Source organism: Gymnoscopelus braueri (assembly GCF_963280865.1).
Source record: "Gymnoscopelus braueri genome assembly, chromosome: 19".
NCBI lineage: Eukaryota > Metazoa > Chordata > Actinopteri > Myctophiformes > Myctophidae > Gymnoscopelus > Gymnoscopelus braueri.
The window spans coordinates 25,129,559-25,152,744 of record NC_137621.1 but is presented as its reverse complement, the minus strand read 5'-3'; the positions used below and the strand labels follow the sequence as shown (position 1 = coordinate 25,152,744).

Here is a 23,186-nt window from a genome sequence, read left to right as displayed (position 1 = left end):
GTTCACAATGTGTGAGCTTGTAGATCGGCTATTTTCAAACAGCCTATGTATAAAATAGGGCTAAAGTGGTTAATGTATGTTTTATAATATAATAATGTATATCTGCAAACTGTGCAAAGTAACTAGTAACTAAAGTTTTCAAATAACTGTGGAAAGGTAGTGGTACAATATTTGCCTCTGAGATGTAGTGGAGTAGAATTAAAGGTACTGAAAATTGGAAATACGCCAGTAAAGTAAAAAATACCTAAAAATTGTTCTTAAGTACAGTACTTGAGTAAATGTACTTAGTTACTTTACACCACTGCTCAAACGTTAGGAGTTTTGCAACGCCGACACAGAATTCGATAGGTCACTGATGTCGGCAGTACTGTAAGGGGAAGTGTCGTTTTTTTTGTCCCAGAAGTGACGTAATACAGACGGAAGTTGATATTTAGCGCCAAACCTTGAGTGTGTGTTGACTGTTGTTGTTAGTAGGATCCTAGTACTCATAGTAGCCATGGATGTTCGCAAAATAAAGACTAAAGTTTCTACTGGCTTCAAAATGCGAGGACTTATACTTCGACCGTATGTATATGAAATGTTCATACCGACTGCATTCATTTCGTAAACGGGATTTTGTGTGTGTTGTTCTGCTCTGAATTCGCACGGATACAGGAAGAGTGGGCACCTAAACATTGTGGGCACCTCAATGTTAACCACTTTAACCCCATATGGGTAACCGGAGTCCCTTAGGGCTCAATACTAGTGTCTTTTCTCTTATTGTGGGGAAAGCTTTCGCTGTAAATAGCCGATCGACAAGCTCACAATGCAACGGGTTGTGTGAGCTTGTTGATCTGCTATTTTCAGCGAAAGCTTTCCCCACAATACGGATGCTGGGGTTTAAGTGGTTAAAAGGTCTATTCTTTGACTAAATGTAAAACAAATAGGAATTTGGAAAATGGTCTGAAGTAATGTCAAGTATTATACATGATTTGGAAATGCATGGTGCATCATTATCAGACCTAAATTTACCCTTCAACTTCTTGTTTATGCCTAGCTGTTGTATACAACCCTCGTAGACGTATTTATGATTCTGACGTTTTCAATCTACGAGAGTTGTAGGGTTCACGCTCCATGGAGACATGGACTTTCTGCACTATGCCCCACAGATACTCCAAACGTTTACAAATTGAAAATAAAGGTGCTTACCCCCAAGCCCCAAATGTTAACTGACTCTACGCGGTAGTAGTTTAATGTAATAATCCATATATTTCAATAAAGAAGTGTTTTAATGCCGTCTGTGGCCGAACGCCATTTTTTCACCCTCGTTTACTTCCTGTTTATATTTAGTGTAATTCCGGGTTTCACCGGATGCGCCCCGTCACTACCCGTCACTACCGCCCATTGGGAACTTCCGACAGAATCGGCCACAGACGGCATTAAAACACTACTTTATTGAAATATATGGATTATTACATTAAACTACTACCGCGTAGAGTCAGTTAACATTTGGGGCTTGGGGGTAAGCACCTTTATTTTCAATTTGTACACGTTTGGAGTATCTGTGGGGCATAGTGCAGAAAGTCCATGTCCATGGGGCGTGAACCATACAACTCTCGTAGATTGAAAACGTCAGAATCATAAATACGTCTACGAGGGTTGTATACTACAGCTAGTTTATGCCCATAATGTCTGTCTATAGCCACACGTTTTGTAGCAATTTCTAGCAATTGTAGTAAATACCAGGCCTTAAATGTCAAATGTGTAAGCTGCTCAAATCATGTTTACTTTTCCATTTTCCATGAAAACAGCTGTGAACAACACTGACTGAATAGTGCCAATATTGTATTGTTTGTGCAATATAATGTCTGACATAAGGTTAATGTTGTGTTCTACGTTACAGTGAAGCCAGCAGATACCTTGTGGAGGTGCTGGAGTCTGTCAGTGCTATTGAATTGGATGATGTCATTGAGAAAGTTTTGGATGCAGTGGAAAAACAACCATGTAAGTAAATCAGTTAACTTTGGTGAAAATGAAATTAATCCACTATTAAGAGCTGAGGCCGATTCTACTAATGCCTTCTAAATCCTGACAGTTTTCTGAAAAACCTATGTTGCTATATCAGTGGTGCTCAAACTTTTTCATGTCAAGGACCCCCAAAATTAAATGTATTTGGCCGCGGACCCCCATCTCAAAATATTGAGATGGGGGACCCCAGAAGCCAAGATTTGAGTTAACATTTTTCGCTTTAAAAATGTATATATATTCGAAGATTTGCACAAATCTTCACGATAAAAAAAAGAGACCTACAAGCAGCGACGCGCTATGAGCTTGTAGATCTGCTTTTTTGAATAGCCAAAGTATAAAATAAAGTGTTTAGAATCTAAAATGGCATGGCTTCTTTCCCGTGTTTAATGGGTTAAAGGGGTTGTAGATTTGATAAGGCAAAAATATTTGTAGTTTTAGCATAGTTACTTGTTTGTTTATCATCTCCCTATGTGCTTGCTTGTTGTGTTTATCTGAGTACTGTGTTCAGCCAAATGACTAAAGAACCTTGTCTTCCATTAGTGTCCTCCAATATGATAGAGCTGTCTATCCTGGAAACCGCTGTGCAGGACTGCAGTCAATCATGCGGCGATGAAGGACTGTAGGTTATATATTTCCTCCTCAGTTGACAGTTTGTTTTATTAATGACCTGATTAATTGTGATTGATATGTTATTTGCAAGAAAAAAGCAATCATGCATTGCCAAATCAATACTATCAAATATGCAGTAGTGTTTAAAAAGAACTGTAGTACTGTTATACTTTAAAGTTGTATCTGTATGATTGTTTTGTAGTAAGAAGAGAATTAACCTTTCAAGTTAATTGATCCTTTTATTACTCATCTGTCATGTGGTACATTGATCAACTTGACAACCAATTAACCCATACTTTGACCTAGGCCACAGTAATTATATCTTGCACCCCTAATAACAAAACTATTTCACTTGTTAATTAGAGTTGAATAACTCTTTTCCAGAGATAATGTTTTCAACATCATTGGAGCTTTTGATATACCCAGATATATCTACAATGCAGAGAGGAAGAAGTTTGTACCGTAAGTAAAAGTTTCTATATCCAATCCATCATGTCAAAAAGAACCAAAAACTATTCAACTTCGATTGTTGCAAATGTTTTACATTTACACACCTTCAAGCCATGCTGTAATAGTGAAATTGTTGCTGATTATTGCTCTGTCTCTCCTAGTATTAATATGACCAGCCACCCAACTCCCAGTTTGTGTGGTGTAGCCCGAGACAAGGCCGAACTCTTCAGGGAACGTTACACACTCCTACAACAGGTCAGTCAGCTCTACTTCAGGATGCGTTTTACTGAGTGTTACGTTTCTGGCCGAAGCAGTGTTGCCAGATGGGAAATGTTAAATTATCGTACCGGCGGCTTAAGATTATCGTATTTGAAAGAAAACTATCTTACACAGCCAAAAAAAGAGAAAGCACAGGTGTAAATATGTAATTCCGCCCCCCAAAAAATCATAGTTATTTTAAGAAGAAAACGTCTTTTGAGACTTCTATGAGACAAAAACGCATCACATATGGTGCGTGGAATTGGACAACTCCTGGACCTTAACACCAATAAAAGCCTGAAACTGGACTGGAAAGACGCGACTGGTGTTTTACTGTTTTTAATGGCTCCAAGTACAGATCTAGGGTCAGATTGACTTATTTGCTGACTTATTTTGAGAAGCCAAACCAGATCCCGAATCAGCAGCCACCCAGGGAATTTAGTAAATTCACACACTTTTTAGTGATATGGCGAAATTATCGTACATTTGGGCGTTTTTGGCATTATTGATTGTATATATCGTACAGATGGTAAAATTATAGTACAAATACGATAATTATCGCGCATCTGGCAACACTGGGCCAGAGCAAAGTCCCAAAACAACCTTTCTTTGTACACAGAAGTTCTGTGTATGGCAGTATTTCATATGAGAGGTTGTCTTTTGCTTATTAATTTTTTTCCTCTGTAGAGAACACATCGGCATGAGCTCTTCACTCCCCCTGCGATAGGCGCTGCTGTGGATGAAGGCAGAAATAAGTTTCAGGTAATCACCAATCATTATCAGTATAACATCGAACTTCTAGCTTCAACATGATGTCAACCTAACTCAGTGAAATTGTATTTTGTGATGTTTCCTTTTAATGTAAGAATAATACCTATTCTAACATGTCATTTTGATATTTCTTCTTTTAGCTGAAGACGGTTGAAGCGCTCCTGGGTAGCACAGCTAAAGTTGGAGAGGTGATCGTATTGGGAATGATCACGCAGCTGAAAGAGGTGGCTCACCGTAGTTCATTATGAAGCACATACACAAAATATCGTTTTGTTCCTTGAGTTTTTCAAAATGTTTTCAACCACAAAAATGATGGCTTTAAATGTACAATTTATGTGTAATTTGTGTGTCTTGGTCTTTATACACCTTCTATATTCTAGGGTAAATTTTACCTAGAGGACCCAACAGGAACAGTACAGCTGGATATGTCCAAGGGAATATCCTTTCATTGTACCTGATGGCAATATTGATGTGAATTTATGATGGCAATGTTGATGTGAATTTATGATCCAAGGGAACAGAGGAATATAATTTAGTCAAATGATGGGACATTGTATAGTTATTTAAATGAATATGTTTAGTATGGACAGTTTCAGGCTGTAAACAACACAGATGCTCTTAGCGTTCCAACATATGTGAATATCTGGTTTGTATAAATTACCATGGGAAATAGCATAAAGTTGTTGTTTTTTATCACTTACCAGCTCAAGGCTTTCACACATCTCCTAGTAGGAATAAACTGTTGAAACCGTCTATACCTTAACCATGCTCTCACCAGTTCCATAATGGCCTATACACAGAGTCCTGCTTTGTTCTGGCAGAAGGTAAGAGGAAATACAGGCATAATTCCAAAGACATACTCTACGATTTCTTTCAAAACGATTATTATGTAGAGTTGTTCCGATACCGATACCAGTATACAGACCTGTAAGGGTCCATTTGGAACCCCCTCAAGGAACCCTGAGAGTCCCTGGACCTCACTTTGAGAACCACTGTCTTTTTAAACTACACACTGGTATCAGATCGGTACTCGGTATCGACCGATCGATACGCAAGTTATTGATATCGGAATCTGTGTCTGGAAGGGAAAAATATATCGGTACATCTCTAATATTATGCGGTGTAAAGTTGAGCCGTGTCCTCTCTCCTGTAGGCTGGTACGAGGACTCTGTGTTCCATGTCAATGCTTTTGGGTTCCCACCGACAGAGCCATCTTCAAATACAAGGTCAGAAGCTTCAAATACTGTAGTACTGAGTCTGACACAGTTTTTTTAATGTAAGGGTTATGAGTTAAGTACTTTTAAAGCTGCAATTCAGAACTTATTTTAAATAATAAAATGCCATTTTAACCAATCTGAGTGCTAGAGTATGTGAAAACAATATAACTAGTATATCGGCTGTGGTTGGAGGTGGAATCCCTACTCTTCCAATGAGAAATATAGACCCTTGTGTCACTTAGGACACCTACCAGTTGACACCTACTGTACTTGCCTGAAGCTCATGAGCACAATATCAAGTGGCCAAGTGGGGATTTCATATTGAAGTTTGTAATTTGGTATCCCCTGTGGGAGACCTGGGTTCAAATCCCGGGTAGGAAATGAAACGTACAAATTGCAGCTTAAGTGATCCCTCACTTTGGTAGTAAATTGTAAAAAAATTCTGCATCAAAACCTGTATTCCTAGGGCGTACTACGGTAACATCAACTTCTTTGGGGGTCCATCCACCACGTCGGTCAAAGCATCTGCCAAGCTGAAGCAGTTGGAGGAGGAGAATGAGGACGCCATGTTTGTAGTTCTCTCAGATGTGTGGCTGGACAGTGTTGAGGTGATGGAGAAGATCCACGTCATGTTCTCAGGTCTATTGACTCACATTACGTTATTTGCTAAATCACCACTTTTCTACATTTGCATTCTGAACAATACTGTGCATACCTTATATGTTGGCAACATAGCAAACCTGAGTAAAAGCTAAACTGGACGGCTTATTAAAATAAAGCCTATAAACTTTATAGGCTTTATTTTTGCTAAGCTGTCCAGTGTATTAAGCATTCCCTGCAAATTAACTTCACCCACTCGCCAACTTGAACAAGAATTGTTACTTTACCTGTAATGCTCCATGATGAATTTCCTCTAATCATATCTCATAATGTTATGTCCATTCCACACACACACACACACATTCTTTAAAAATATTGTATTACCACACATACACAATTTGTTGTTTTGTTACAAAGCTAGCTAACAGACACTTTATCTAATACAACAGCTATGTGCGTTTTATGTCTGCTTTAGGCTACGCTGCAATGCCTCCTACCTGTTTCATCTTCTGCGGAAACTTTTCTTCTGCTCCCTATGGGAAAACACAGATAAAGTCACTCAAAGGTGAGAGTTGAACCCATCAAGACGAGTTAAAGCCATCAAGACGTGAGGCCGATTCTACAAAGGCCTTCTAAATCAGTAGTTCTCACAATTTCAAGATTTTTCAAAAATAGCTGATGTACAAGCGATGCGCTGCGAGCTTTTGTATCTGACATTTTTGAATAGCCAACGCCAAAATCTAAAATGACGCAGATTCTTATCACTCAGTTTTCTATGTGGCATCTGGCGGTGTATTTAGAGGTGAGATAAATGATTGCCTATATGTCATTTACTGCAAATTAAATTGTTCATATCTTTTTAGAGTCCTTGAAAGCTCTCGCTGATGCCATATGTGCGTACCCCGCCATTCATGCCAGGTAATTTTGCTATTGTGGTTCTTCTCCGTTTTGTCCTGCTGAATTGTACTTGGTTGTTTTCTATTCAAGTTCAAGTATCTGAAAATACACCCATCATGGCGTTGTATGTAGCTCAACACATTCTTCCTCATCTTACAGTAGTCGTTTTGTGTTTGTACCTGGTCCTGAAGATCCTGGTCCTAGCACTATCCTGCCCAGGTTAGTATTAAGAGACACAAAGTCATGTCATTCATTGAGTGGGTTGGATGAATATGCATTTGTCTTATTTCTTTCCTGCTCAGGCCTCCATTGGCAGACCATATCACTGGGGAGTTCAGGGACAGGGTACCCTCCTCAGTGTTCACTACCAACCCATGCAGGTGAATATGGGGCATTTAGAAATATTTATGATTTTAGGGCTTGCACAGTGTGCCAAAATATAAATTGCAATTCCATCTGCTCTGCAGTTAAAATATTTGAGCAGCTATATACTTATATATAGCATATATACTGCATATATTTCCTAGAGCTATTGTGTTCTAGAGAACATGAATTCAATAAGAGTTGAAAAGTTATGGCCCCTGATTCTTATAATGTTCTTCTGACCAGAATCCAGTACTGCAGTCAGGAGATTGTCATTATCAGAGAGGACCTGGTCAACAAGATGTGCAGGAACTGTGTGCGGTTGCCCAGTACCAATCTTGACATTCCAAACCACGTGAGTTTTTGGCTAAAAGTGTCCAATCTCAAAGCTTATACGTTGTTTGAACCTTTAACTGTACATACAGTACATAGTTCTCGGTTACATAGCCATGGCATTGCAGCCTTTCCTTAAAACTGTTGGCAAAATGCTCATGAACTTTGACTCGGGCTATAGTGTTCTGGGACTCCCTCTTTCATTGGTGTTTTGCCTTTGATTGCGTCTAAACCCTAACATTTAACTTCACTAAAACTATCCCTAAACCTAACCCTAACCTCACAAACACTGTGCCTAAACCTAACCTCACAGAGATTATGGCTAAACCTAACCTCAAAACCCTGTCCGCCTGGGCGACACACCGGAAAAGAGACTTTCCTGTAGTGTTCTGGCCTGTTCACACTTTTAACGATTAAATATTGTGTCCCTATTTCCCCAGTTTGTGAAGACCATCCTGTCTCAGGGTCATCTGACTCCTCTTCCGCTCTATGTCAGTCCTGTGTTCTGGGCCTATGACTATGCTCTACGGGTCTACCCCGTCCCCGATGTCATCATCTTTGCAGACAAATACGACCCATTCAGCATTACCAATACAGACTGCCTCTGCATAAACCCGGTATGTATCTGCATATTTCTTTTTAAATTGAGGCTAATATTGTGAGTGTGTAGGTACTTATATTAACCCATTCAATCCGGGAACGCATCTCTGTCATTTTAGATATAGCAGATATACAAGCTCATAGCACGGCACTCCCGCGCTATGAGATTTTCTGCTTTTCTTTTGATCTGCTATTTTAAAAAAGTCGTGAAAATGTGTGCACATCTTGGAATATATATTTCTTAAAGCGAACATTTGTCAAATGTTTTGTTCCAGGGACATCCAGAAGCAAAGATTTGAGTTACAAATGTTATATATGTATTCAAAGATTTGCACAAATTATTCTTCAAAAATAGCAGATCTACAAGCTCTGGCTATGAGCTTGTAGCTATTTTTGAATAGCCAGTATAAAATAATGGTTATAGCTCAAATCTAAAATGACACAGATGCGTTCGCGTATTGAATGGGTTAAAGACACTGTACTGGTACAGATGAAGTGACCATTGTCAATATGTTGTCCTTTTATTATAATAGGGCTCGTTCCCAAAAAGTGGCTTCACCTTCAAGGTGTACTATCCAGCCAACAGAACTGTGGAAGACAGGTGGGATATTTTCCTTGGCTTAATGTTCAACGCAAGTTACTTGATAGATACAGAAATAAACTATACAAATAATGGTTGTGTTCTCTTGTTTTTACAGCAAACTTCAAGGGCTCTAAAGAAAATATGGATTGAAAATGGATCTGTTGTGGAATAATGACTTTGTAAAATATGTTTAAGTGGTTCTAAACCCATTATTTTATTTTGTATGTACCATATGTATTATGAACAATAAAGGTTCACATTGTTATATTACTGTCAAATATTTTATTTAACTATTTGTCAAATGTATTCATTTCCATTGAGTGTAAATAGAAAGGTGCACTCAGACCGTAAAGTAATCCTTCCAGTCTTATTTCTAACATACACTTTGTCCAGTTACAGAGACTAAAGTTTGATGCCAGCGCTTGGAAAATGTTCAATCTGTCGTATTTGGTTAAGTATTTAGTTTTCACTACCAGCATCTTCCAAGCTGCTGTAGCACCGGCCATGTGTCTGTGGTTTATATGCAAAAGGTTCTTAGTTTGGTACTAGTGGTTGGAAAATGTTCTGACTTATTGACTTTCAGACTTAAAAAGTATTCTTCAGAATGAAGCATATGCCAACGCAAACACGCCAATCGGTGCTGGGCTGCACTGGTCACACAGGTGCAGTCAATGTGTTCAGAGTGCCTATTAGTCTTAATCAAATTCAAAAGGACCTTTTCTGAATCAATATCTATATAATGTTCAACATGCAAAGTATAAAAGGAACAGGAAATACTGAATAACATAATATAGTACAAGTACAATTGGTATACAAAAACATTTAGATATACACAGAATTTAAGGCAGTGAATAATTAAGGCCATCTAAGGTCAATAATTCCACACTGAAATAAAACAATAAAAGCAATATCACAATATGAACAATATCACAAAGCAGTATTGGTATCACAAAGTAGGCTAAAACCTAGACCCACAGCACAAAGGATGTGATATGATCAGGAGAAGTGGAGACTACAATCTGAAAACACAGGCAAGGCAGGAACCATTATTAATTAATAGGCTATACGTACAGGTTGATAACAGATTAAAGGTCAGGTCTAATATCAACCGCCTCCAAAATGCTTCTCTCCTAAGAAGTAGTGTGTTGTTTTTACCTCTAGGAGGCAATTATGACCTGTTTGATACCAATATACTTTAATGATAAAATACAATATTTAGGCTCTGCCAAATAACAGCCACTGGGTTCCTGAAGTCTTTTGTTCTGATATCACCCCCATGCTCTTAAATTCTGTTTTTTTTTAATGATCTAAAAGTTTTCCTACATAAGCCAAACCACGGACACACTTAATTAAATAGTTTACATTGGTTGAAGTGCAACTGATAACACCCATGATATTACACGGTTAAGTAGTTCAAGTAGTTGCATGTTCTATGCCAGTGTGGCACAAGCAGTAATGTCAGGGGTTTATAAATTAAAGGTTCTAGGTTCATAACTCAAAAACAACTAAAACATCTATGAAACCTAACTGGTGTGACTAAAAATCCCTGATTCAAAAACCTCAATTAAAACAGCCATCAAATCAAGCTGATGAAAGTTTACTAACTTTCAATCAAATTTCACGTCAATGTGCAGTGAGCTTGTACGTTTGGTGTAGACAAAAACAGCGGTCCAAGTACAGTTGTAACTCAGGTCCGTTTTAATAAGAATAGAGGGTTTAAGTGATGAAAATAAAAATATAAAATATCAATACCACACTGTAGAAATACACTGTGCATCTAAATTATAAAAGGTTAAGTATTTCCTTCTCAGCTAAATGTTCCATGTCTCTGGCTCTAGAGATGTGTCAGGGGTTTATCAACTAAAGGTTTAAGGTTCAAAGCTTTATATAAACATTTTCACTGTCCATCTACATTCTAAAAGGTGGGTTAAGTATTATGTTCTCAGTAGTGTTTTCCATGTCTGTGTGGCTCAAGAGTTAATTCCAGGGTTTATTTATCGAAGATTTTACGGTTCAAAGCTCATAAAGAACAACATTTTCACTGTCCATCTAAGTTCTAAAAGGTGGGTTAAGTATTACGTTTTCATTCTTGTCTTCCACCCCTGTGTAGCTTAAGAGATAATTCTCGGGTTAATAAGCTAAAGATTTATGGTTCAAATCTCCTACAGAATATTTTCACTGTCCATTTAAATTCTAAAAGGTGGGTAAAGTATTACGTTCTCAGCAAAATCTCCCATGTGTTTGTGTGGCTCGAGAGGTGAATCTGGGTATTATCAATCCAAAGTGAAGGGTTCAAATCTTGTGAAGAACATTTTCACTGGCCATTCTAAATTGTAAAAGGTGGCATAAGTATCACGTTCTCTACTATATATTCTGTGCTGTGTAGCTCAAGAGATAATTCTCGGGATTATATGCAGAAGGTCCAAGGATCAAATCTGCTAAAGAACATTTTCACTGTCCATCTAAATAGTAAAAGGTTGGTTAAGTGTAACATTCTCAATTATACTTTCCATGCCAGCGTGGCTTAATAGATAAATCCTAGGTTCTTAAACCGAAGGTTCCTGGTTCAAAACTCAAACAAAACAAATACAAAACTCAAACAACCAATGAATTCAAATACAATACAACAAATGCCTCAATAAAAACACAAACCTCTGATCAAATCAAACTGGTGCTGGAAAAAAATGAACTCCAACACAATGAAACAAAAATTGTTGGCTTAAACAAATTAATGTGAAAATAATTAATAAAACATGGAATGATAAAATTCTTGAAATAAATAGGAAAAAATAAAAGAGAAAATGCTTAAATAAATACAAAATCACTGTATGCAAATGTATTAGGCTCCTCCCCTGGAGGTGGGTTTCCCTCCCTCTCCTACCAGAACTAGTGTAATGCTCCTCACCTTAAAAAGACCAAAAATGAACTGTGACGTGTTTTGAGCTTGTAGATCGGCTATTTTTGCTATTTTTGTGTGACAGAATGGCCCAACAGTATATGCAATGTTGCCCTCTGGAGTGAATGTGGAAATATAGTGGCCCTCTCCATCATCAAAGTTGCCCACGCCTGGTTTAGGGTTTAAATATCCCGAAGAGCATTTTCACTGTCCATCTAAATTCTAAAAGGTGGGTTAAGTATTACATTCTCAGTTGTATATGCCATGCCTGTGTGGCTCAATAGATAAATCTAGGGTTTATTAACCAGATGTTCAGGGTTAACATTTTGTGGCACAGCTATAGAAGTCCATCTAAACTCTAAAAGGTGGGTCAAGTATTACGTTCTCGACTGTATCATCCATGTCTGTGTAGCTGAACAGAAAAACCCAGGGTTTGTAAGCCAAAGGTTGGAGGTTCAAAGCTCCTTGAGGACATTTTCACTGTTCATCTAAATTCTAAAGTGTGGGATATGTATAACGTTCCCAGTTGCACTTTCCATGCCAGCGTGGCTCAAAAGATAAATCGTAGGTTCACAAATAAAAGGTTTCTGGTTCAAAGCTCACTCAATACTAAAAAAACAACTCTACTAATAACAACTAATAACTCACAAAGTGCAAAATTACGAAACTCAAATGCCTCAATAAAAAAACTGCTCAAATCATACTGGCAATGGAAAAAAAACACAATAATAAAAAGCCTTGATAAAAGCAAACTAATGTGAAAAAAAATGCTTCAAAAAACTAATTAATTAATAAAAATGTAAAAAATATTAAATGCATATTTTAAAAAACACTTTGCTTAATATGTACATTTCTCAGGCTCCTCCCCCTGGAGGTGGGCTCCCTCCATGCTCCTCCCTCTCCTACCGGAGCCAAAAGAGCGCGTGAGGAGAGAGGTGAGCTGCCTCGGGGCTTCTCGCCTTAAAAACACAGAAAATGAAGATTTGCCATGACCAAGATTCAAACCCCCAACCTTCGGCTCATGAAGCCTCTGCTTTTCTCTTGCACCACCAGGCTTTTCACACTAATTAAATTTTTTAGGTTATACTTAAAGTTTAAAGGAAAGGTGACAGGTCAATAGATGAAAATCCACAGCAAACACCTCTACCCCTGACGGAATGACTGAATGACTACTAGATACACCCTCTGAGGATCAGGGTTCACTATGACTATGAGATTTAGGTTATTGTTTAAAACCATTTTTACTCTGAGTCTGCACCCAGATTTACACTTTCATTGAAAGCAAACAGAGAGGCGTTTCGTTTTACCCTAAGTAATGTCATTAAAATGCATACCCTTTTTGTCATACATTAATCTCTTAGTTTCCTATAGCAATTTTAATCAACCAGAACTTTCTATATAACTTTTGTTAAATCAAGTACATTTGATGTTCTCACTTTAGACTAACATAAAAAGTTTTGTTTTTGATAGATAAAGTACATTTGCTGTTCTCACTTTAGGCTGTTACAATATGGCTTTACAGTTAATCTAGTTTCTGAAACAGTGCTGTATTATGACCACAGCTCATTAGAATAACTTAATTTTGAGAAAATACCACTTTACACTCATGACGTGCAGCATGTCAATCAAATCAATGATCAATTATAGGCTGAGCCTTATACTTGTGAACTGCATTCTGTATGGAGCTATTGTAGTGACTCAGGGATAAATAATTTAAAGGTAGGGTAAGTGATATTTTTGGGTACGGTTCAAAACGTTAAAGTACTATATTCTGATAGTACTCTTGGCTACAGAGCGTTTGTTCGGTCACAGGGGTCTCTCCAGCTCTTTAGTAAACAGAATATAGTACATTTTCAGGTAGGTGACATTTAGGTAACATTTAAGCCAATCAGGAGAGAGCACTGAAAATGCATTTTCTGTTTAATAAAGAGCTGGGGAGACGTGGGACTCATTTTACTGGACACTCTATGGCAATGAGTACTATCAGAATAAAGAGCTATTTAACACTTATTTTAACCAAAGTAAATCACTTAGCCTACCTTTAAATTGAACCCAACCACTTCCATTTCATGTATTTATTGCCAACACCAATCAAGAATTAAATACAAAAACAAATAGCTATGCTGTGAACAATTTAGGCTACGCCAGGAATGTGAATGTCATGGTAACATGTCATGTGCATCCCTTTTTACCTAAACTGGCGCTAACAAAAACAAAGTATTATGGCATTGTATATGTAACCATGAAAGAGTAATAACAGCCGAGAACATTCGACTACTCCACCTTGGGAGTTTCACACACAAGGAATCCATTAAAAGTGCTAAGGTAACCACACTGAATTACACAGGTTTGTATTTTCGTAAAGAAAGGGAGCGGAGACATGCTTCTCATGATGACTAAAGTGCATTTATTTGAAACCAGACACTGCATTAAAGCATATTCGGCCAAAAGGCACAGACCAAATGAAGTTACTGTTGAAAGTGGTTTATTAATCAGAATCACATTTTTAAAAAGGTAAAACCACGACTACTAAAACACATACAGTACACTTGTACTAGTCAGGGGATATTAGCAGAACAATTTCCAATCTTGGAATAAATTCCTTACCAAAAAAATCTTCACCAATGTGTTTGTAAAAGTGTCTAGTAACACATCTCACAAAGACTGAAATGCAGTTTCCCTAGGAGAATTTGTGACAGCTGCTGAAAGTTGGGGTACCCACCATAACCTTATGCAGGGGGGGAAAAAAATCAAAATTTAATTCTGTTTTAAGTAGCATGTGAGGGGTCAAACTAGGGTGTTTTTATGATTCTGAATCCATTGCAAGCATTTGTTTTGCACCAAAACCACTCCTTGGGCTAAAAACGGCCCAATCTCAATGGGCTTTTTACACGAAAAGGATGGCTATGACTTTTTTAATATCCCCTGACTATACGCACAGGTCGGTAAAAGCAGCACACAGTCAGACTGTAGGGGGGGGGGGGGGGGGGAGAGAGAAGGGTTAGTAGGGTGAGGTTTCAAACAAATCACTAAACCAAAAGGGCAAATGAAAAGACACTGCAAAACCAGCTTACACACTAGATGGTTTAGGTGCACACTACAGACAGACACAGCATGCAGTGGATAGAAGAGGCCCAAGAGCCCTCCAGACAGACAGTCCTCCTCCACAGTCGCCTCCAACCTGATCTGGTTCACACAAGAAACAAACTAGTGGCATTTGGGTTGTCACAATGAAACCAAATACAACACAAAAGAACAAGGGTCTAAAAAGGGGTAAAAGCAGAAATGGAGCTACGCCTATACAACAAAACAGTTAACCCCCCACAAAGTATTATAATTTTACATAAAAATACATTATAATGAGAATACATCAACACAGTACAGGTGTGTGTGTATGGGGAGGGGGGGGGGCAGATGATTCCACAAAGGCGAGAGTGGACAAGCCTATTCACCTGTTTCCTAGGCTGTGCGTTTCCCACTTCCTGTCGATTTCATTGGATATCATTGATCATCTGACCAGTTTCATTGGATTTCATTGGATCAAATCGACAGGAAGTGGAAAACACACAGCCTAGGAAACAGGTGAATAAGCAGAACTCAGTTAGAACCACAATATGAAGGTAGTCTACAGATTTACAAAGGCAACATTTCTGCACATACCTCAGCCCCAATATCTGGCCTACAACCAGCCTCTTGGTCATCAACACTGACTGATGCATATAGAGAGGGGACGCCTGAGAAACTTACAGTAGAACCATCTAATGTCAAATAAAATCAATGTTGTCCCAAACTTAAAAAGTTCTAAAGTAAAAACAACAAGCAATTTGCTCCATTTCTTAGCCAGTGCATACTAAGGGCGCGTTCGAAAATTACGCACCGGAGCACACTCACCTATTAGTTTGTATTGGCCAGTGCGCTCAGTGCTGTATTTTCGAACGCACCCATAGACAAATCGTAGAGTGAATGAGTACCAGGCTTTATAGGGGAGGGGCTAATCAGTGACTACTTTCACCTGAGTAATGAGGCAGTGGACACAGAACATTGAATGTGGACAAGTCTCCCTGTTGCATACAGCATAGCTTCACAGTACTGTATGGCATGTTTAAACTTAAGTATTGTATGACTTGTTTTTTATGAACCCAGTACACCACCTGTCTGTCTGTGTGCTAGACAAGAGAACCCAGTACCCCACCTGTATGTGTGCTGGAGAAGCCGGTACCCCACCCGTCTGTCTGTGTGCACCCCCTGGATCCTCTGGTATGTAAGTGACAAGTCCTGAGCATCTCTACTGTAATAGATTTGGTAGCAGGGCCTTGAAGCACACTATCCAAAACACCACAACACTTCTAAAACACCCTGTGTTTTTTTTATATATAAGTTTGGCTTTTATGTCAGCCATTATAAAAATGGCTGACATGCATGCATATATATATATGTAAATTACTAGTTTCATCATTTTAACCACTTTATCAATTTTATACGTTGGCTATTCAAAAATAGCAGATATACAAGATCAAGATTAGCTATTTTTGAAAAACCTTGATAGTGTTTTTTTGTTTTTTACACAAATCTTCTCTTCTGGGGGTCCTTGACACGAAAACGTTTGAGTACTAACTTATAGTAGCAAGCTACCTGGCCCCCACTCGGACCATTATTTTGACACACTGAAACGGCGGATGTTATAACACAACAACATCCGGCCAACCAGGCCCCTTCTGGACGTTTAGCGACGTAGCCGTTAGAAAATCTGCAGCATAACAAACATCTCTCACTAAAAGGTAAGAAAGGCCTCATGAATATAGACACGATCACTTCTCACCAGTTAGGACTCGGTAGATGCACAGTTGTTTAACGACGGTAGTGACATAACTATGTTGATATAATAATACATAACATAAATACACAATTGAGCTGAACAAAAACATGCTGTGATGAGGGCATGAGGAACAGCTGTTGGTGAGCTAGCATGAAGTATGTTCTGATGATGGATCAGGCTAATGTACAGTGTTGCCATATTTTGTGAGATAATAAGCAACCAGGTCTAGGAAAACAAGCAACTTAGGCCACATGAGCACTTTGTAAACCGATATGCTATCGGCAATTGAAAATGGCAGATCTACAAAGCTCACGTAAAATGTGGAATATTTGGACATTTCTTTTGAAACATTCTAACAACACAAATACCCCCTGGCACAACATTTTCGTGAAAATATTTGAGAACCACAGCTGGTTTAAATTAGTAATATAACATTTTGGAAGCAAGCCTAAATAAGCAAGTACACTTTAGAAACGAGCCCAAAAAACCGCAACCCGCAACTACCATTATTTACAAGCAACTTTACAGAAAAAGAAGCTCAAAGTCGCTTATAATAAGCCGACATGGCAACACTGCTAATATGCGCTTCAGTAGGTAGTGTAGTGGTAGCTAAAGATCATAAGCCTAGCCACCACGTTGACCACTTTAAACTTGGCGTGACATTATAAGGCGATAAAAATAAAAAAAAACAAGTGTCAAACATCGCGAAAATAGGCATATATACAAGCTGAAAAGGTGAACTCTACGGTGTTTTTCAGACGATAGTTAACTTGACTGAAAAGGCTCCCATTTATTCATAGAGTTAAAAGCATTTATTACCTACTTTGGGTTCCTGACGCTAGAATTATATTAGGTGGTGAAGATTGTGACGTGTGCTAAACTAGATCTAACCACTCAAACCCCATGTGGGTAACTGGAGTCCATCAGGGCTCAATACTAGTGTATTTTCTGTTATTGTGGTGAAAAGCTTTTGCTGAAAATAGCCGATCGACAAGCTCACAATCGCGTTGTAAGCTTTTCGATCTGCTATTTTCAGCGAAAGCTTTCCCCACAATACCGATGCTGGGGTTTAAGTGGTTAAGTCGAGAAAGAGGGCCAAATGGGCAGTGAACAGTGGGGTTGAACTTAGGCTAATGTGGATCTTCTTGGATATCCGTAGTTTCCCTCTAACCCACTGTGTCTGTGTCAAACTGAAAGTGACTCTTCTTGACTTTAATCCACTGTTCCCATGTAGGTAACCGTGGCAGAGATGGAGGAGGATATCGGAGAGCTTGCTCCAGCTGGGGAAGGTGATGACGAGAGCGAGAGTGAGAGTGTAGAAGACATATTTGACTTGATTGCTGATGAGGACGAGGAGGAGGAGGAAGAAGATGAGGAAGAAGTGGAGGATGACCAACCAATCGATACGGAAGCGTCTGAGACTTACGAGCTTGACTACCCTGCAGAACGCAGTGGTCATGTTGCAGTGGCTGATGGGAATTGTCTGTATGTCTGGGGTGGTTACAAGGTACAGATCAGTTAAATCACATTGTATGTCCTATCAAAAGGAGTTGCATTACTTATTCAGTAAGATACACTACAGGCTGTAGTTTGCCTTCATGTATTCATCATTTATTTATCTATGAACATTGTTTTATTTCCCTAAATCATCAAGAATGCGCAAACCATTGGATTCCTTGACTTATATTTGCCAAGAAATGAGATCTGGGCATACAATATGGAGACTGGAGTATGGTAATAATATTCATACCTCTGTTGACAGAATATTAGCAACTAGCACAAACATTAGACATAATTAGTTCATTTGCATAGCATAATGAATGTGAATGGAAGCTGATTATCCATACGTATTTACAGGACAAAGCATTTAAGTGTTGGAGCTCTGCATACGTCCATGTCTGGCAGCTGTGGAGTGTGTTTAAATGGAATGCTGTATCTCTTTGGGGGCCATCACGCCAGAGGAAATACAAACCGGGTAAAGTTTATGTAATCGACCGTAATTGCGCAGCAGCAATTTAGCTCTTAACGTCATACTTGTGTGGTTGGAATGCAAACCCCCACCCCTGTGTATGATGATGTAAAAGCAAAATGTGAATACGGAATTTAAAAGCAAACATACAAGCTAGTTAATAATGCAAATGTTAGTTTGTATCTTTGTATATGTACAGGTTTTATCATCTCATCTCTGTACTGTGTTACATAGATCTATCGTCTGAACCTGAGAGCTTCCTCCCTAGTCTGGGAGGAAATGAGGGATCTGAAGGGACTCCCTCCATCCTGCAAAGACAAACTTGGATGCTGGGTCCAGCGAAATAGGTAAGAGATTAGGGGAAAGAAAATGGAGCAAACCTATAACTTCTGGTTATTAGGTTTTTTTAATGCAGACATTGATCTTTGCCAAAGGTACTAAGTGAGATTTGTAAATTGTAAGGTCATAACAGCTTATTCAGATCAGTGCTGCTAGGGTCTTGACTAGAACAAGACTGTACACTTATGTTCTTTACTGCATTCATTGGCTACCTGTCTGTCAGCCTTATAATTTGGTCTAAAAATTGGGTTTATGTTAAATGTCTTGTAAAACATTAACCTACAAGATCTTTCAGGCACGTCCTTGTTCTCAAGGATTAAAGGATGCAAAGTTTTCATCGAGTGCCAAGTTGTTAAAATAGCTTATTAACAAAAACAATGAGAAATGGCATCTAATAAACACTTTAGTTAAAAAGATTATTACTTTGAACAAGGAACTGACCGGGGGAACAAAATGGTAGTCCTCCTGGGATTTCCCCGACAGTATGGAGACTGGGAGCTGGTTAACAGCAGGTGCTGCTGGCGGCCGTTCTTGATAATAAATAATGAACCCAGTTTTTTTCTCCCATTTCTCATATGTGTCAGGTTAATATTCTTCGGGGGCTATGGCTACGCTGCACAAGGAGCTTATCGGGGGATATTTGCATTTGACGAGACGTCCTCATTTGTGGTGCGTCATCAAATATACTCTTCATATTTTGAAGTGAAACATAAATTGTGTATTATTTAGGAATCCCTTAGAATTTCATTAAATACATAGACTATAATGATGAATTTTAAAATGAAGTTGATACCGTTTGTGTTCCTACTGCAGTGGGACAGCCCTAGGCGTGGATGGAACAACCATGTTCACCTCCTAGACCTAGAGAGTGGTACATGGAGCCAGCCCATCACCAAGGTACAGCCAGCATCACACACCTGTACATGAATACCCATTTTCATCTATGAAGTGAGACAAAAGCTTTAATAATCAAATTATTTCCATGGTCACATATGAATGGGCATCTTATGATGCAATTGGAAAAGTGAAATTGTAAATCTAATTGAAACACCATTTTCTCATATAGGGGAACGCTCCATCCCCGAGAGCTGCCCATGCATGTGCTACAGTGGGCAACAGAGGTTATGTGTTTGGAGGACGATATAAGGTAAGAAAGAATACGTAACCAGTTTAGGCCCACATCTGTTATTTGATTGAGAATGAGAGATGGTTCAAGAAACCATTCAAAAGCACAGCAAATATTATTATGGTTTATAAAATGAGGTTTCCATATTTTGCTTTGTGTAATGGCTCCTTTGTTCTACCCAACACAAAATTAAGAGCATCACACTCAAAATATCTTGTTATTCTATCCACAGGACTTCAGACTAAATGACCTGTACTACATTGATATGGACACATGGGAGTGGCATGAAATGTAAGTTGCCTATATTAGCAATTACAGTACTAATATTATTATATTTTCCCTCAAGTCCTTCCTTTTTGAACATGCCTAGCCTACTATCGCTCTTTCCACTAAAATGGTAAATGATGCATTTATATAGCGCTTTTATCCAAAGTGCTTTACATAGATTGTGCATTACATTCACCCATTCACACACCGACGGCGGAGGAAACCATGCAAGGCACCAACCTGCTCATCGGGAGCAATTAGGGGTTCAATGTCTTGCTCAAGGACACTTCGACACTAACTCTGGGGGAGCCCGGGATCGAACTGGGAACCTTGCGTTTTCCCGTTCACTCTACCCTGAGCCACTGCCGCACTAACCCTAATTCCAAGCCTCTGTTCTGACTCTTGCAGGAGTGTCCCCCAGAATGGTCCAGTGGGGCGATCTTGGCACTCATTCACCCCCGTGTCTTCAGACCATATCTTCCTCTTTGGGGGCTTCACCACAGGCAGAGAGACCTTGAGTGAGTCAAAGGCTAAAAAGTGGCAGATTTCTAGTCCCAGGTGTAGCCTTTAGCCCCCACTGCACGTATAAACAGTTACATTCCAGTTATTTATATTCTACTGTCTTAAAGGTGACGCTTGGCTGTACTGTGTGAGTAAAAATGAGTGGAAGCCATTCAACCACAGTCACACAGCTTGCCCCAGGTAATTCTCTTTTTGTATTCAACGCATGATTGTTTTAAAAGGGTATATTTTAGCAATGTCTGATTACATTTTCTATGCTTCAGATTGTGGCACACAGCATGCCCTGGTACAGATGGGGAGGTGTTCGTCTTTGGTGGTTGTGCCAACAACTTATTATCTCATCATACAGCTGTGAGTTGCACATTATAATTAAAAGCATACATATAAAATCATATCTTGCTTCAACAGGGTCACTAATATTCTCTTTTTGTCCTACAGGCCCACAGCAATGAGTTGCTGGTTTTCAGTGTTCAGCCCAAATCATTAGTCCGGTGAGTACTTACTGCAGAGATTGGGAGAATTGCACGCTTGGCAAGACCTAGCCGGGTGAGAGTGTCTAAACGGAAGTACCAGAATTTGGTGCAAGTGACATTTGCCGTGAATGAAACGAGTGTTGTGATTGGTTCGAAAAATATTTTCCGGAGGAAATACGTACGACGGAAGTATTATAATAGACACTCCCTGCTTTAGGTCGTGACCAGGCTTTTCTCTTCGCAGATGATTAAGGCTTGGAGAAGTGGCATTAGATTTTACAATGAAGAAACTCAAAAAGTTCTGTCTTCTAATGCCGTGTCTATTTCTTATCAGGTTCTGTATGGAAGCAGCTCTCAAACACAGAGATCGTCTATCTAGTTCCTGGGACTACTTGCCTAAACACCTTCTGCACAGCCTCCAACAGAGAATGAACGGCAACACACTGGGCTCTTAGTCAGGAGAGGAATGGCTTATTTATGCTTCAGCGACTTGTGTCGACACTTGTTTCAGTCAAAAATTACATTTGTCGAGTGACATGTCACACACTTGTTCACCTAAGCTTAAATTAGCCTAAAGCCATCAGACTGCTGTTGAGGATGGCAGGATAATATGTGTGTGAGAGAAAGATTGAAAGTGATAGGTGGTGTTCAGAAGAAGGCAGTGCTATATGCATGCAAAAATGTGATATCTTACTGCCACAGCAGTGGGCAAAGTCAATTTGCACTGCCGCTAAGTTGCACAAGGGATTTTCAAACTAGCGGATGTCAATCAGTCGCCCTTAGAGCTAAGTGGACTCAGTGGACTACAGTAGCCAGTGCTCAGGCTTGTTCAAGCTTTGTATGTGCTTTAGCCAACCCTCTGTTCTACAGGTACGACTAAGGGTTCATGTACTGAGTTTTCCTGAAATCTAACCAAAAACACAGGGTGAAGTATTGGAAGCAATTCTGTTTCATTTCTTTTTCTCACAATTTACCATGGCGGACTTCTAGTCTCCACAGTGGTGGGCAGGAACTTTTATCTCTGCGCCACATATTTTAGTACAAAAGAGATTGTAAAGCTTTTCTTTTTTTTCCCGGTTTTAACCAACCAGCCGATTATCAGTTTTACACAGTCCATATTTTTCATCCCAAATTGTCTGCGTCTTCAGCTTCCATAGTCCGTAGGCTGTGATATACAGTCAAAAGGCTCATTGCCTAGCACGCACCTTTCCAATGAGATGGCACAATTAGGAATTCCAATTAAACTCGTGTGTCTGTCCTTACTGCCAGCTGCTGTTCAGGATCGTGGAAATTGGTGGTCTTTTAAATTTTGTGGCTCCAGTATTGCTAGCAAAGCATCAAACCAGGCCACTGAAATAAACATTGAAAGTTTAACGATCTGTATAATTCTGCAGCTCCTTGATCAGCGTGTGAAACTCCATCCTTCACATGAGCTCAGGATTGGATGGACGCAATACTGACTTTCTGTTTTAAAGTCGGACCACACAATCAACTTCGTGCTCGACGACCTTTTTCTTTCGTTCAGTGAATTTTCTCAATAGAAAATCATCGGACACTGCATGGTTCTGTGCTTAACGATTTATTTTGGATGACTAAGAACGGATATGAAAAATACAGACTGTGTACAAGAGCCTTGCATTAATTTGTTTCCAATATCTGAATAATTGATGCAAAGATCTTCAAATGGGCAGAATTTCTCCATGTTTATCAGTTGCCTTTGTAACAAATCCTAGTTATCCATTGAATGTTACACAACACTTATTGTGGTTAAGTTTGCTCAAGTCCACATCCCCAAAATCACTAAAAATTCAATCTACTCGTGGCAAGTTCAGTACCTTTTTGTATATATTGTAATTTATTTTGTGTTGAGTGAGGTGCTTATGTATTTGAAACTGTTTATATTACCTACTGAGTAAGTGTTTAGATATTTTTGTTAATGTGGTTTCTGTAGCATTTCCATTCCATTTATCACAAAATAGAAGCTTTGTGTAGGTACACTGTTGAGCCACATTGCACTGAAATATAAGACTTTGTTTGCACAATCTCCCCTTTGTATTTTTTATTATAGAACACGTTGCACCAAATGTGTT

General features: G+C 39.0%; 1 protein-coding gene across 1 annotated transcript; it reads left to right on the top strand.

Annotated features, from left to right (window-relative positions):
- The first annotated feature begins 458 nt into the window (after positions 1-458).
- On the top strand, positions 459-23,129 carry LOC308074731 (DNA polymerase epsilon subunit 2-like). The gene is made up of 32 exons (XM_080414235.1): positions 459-564; positions 1,883-1,983; positions 2,548-2,626; positions 3,001-3,078; positions 3,228-3,321; positions 4,012-4,086; positions 4,236-4,319; positions 4,476-4,532; positions 4,871-4,919; positions 5,249-5,321; positions 5,779-5,951; positions 6,388-6,477; positions 6,776-6,830; positions 6,969-7,028; positions 7,112-7,189; positions 7,419-7,527; positions 7,946-8,122; positions 8,639-8,706; positions 12,459-12,519; positions 17,635-17,907; positions 18,055-18,134; positions 18,258-18,375; positions 18,604-18,716; positions 19,293-19,377; positions 19,522-19,605; positions 19,775-19,855; positions 20,067-20,125; positions 20,510-20,619; positions 20,731-20,803; positions 20,887-20,974; positions 21,062-21,114; positions 21,431-23,129. The coding sequence occupies exons 1-32, from the start codon at positions 497-499 to the stop codon at positions 21,549-21,551; spliced, it is 2,967 nt and encodes a 988-aa protein (XP_080270361.1). The 5' UTR covers positions 459-496; the 3' UTR covers positions 21,552-23,129.
- The last annotated feature ends 57 nt before the right edge of the window (positions 23,130-23,186 follow it).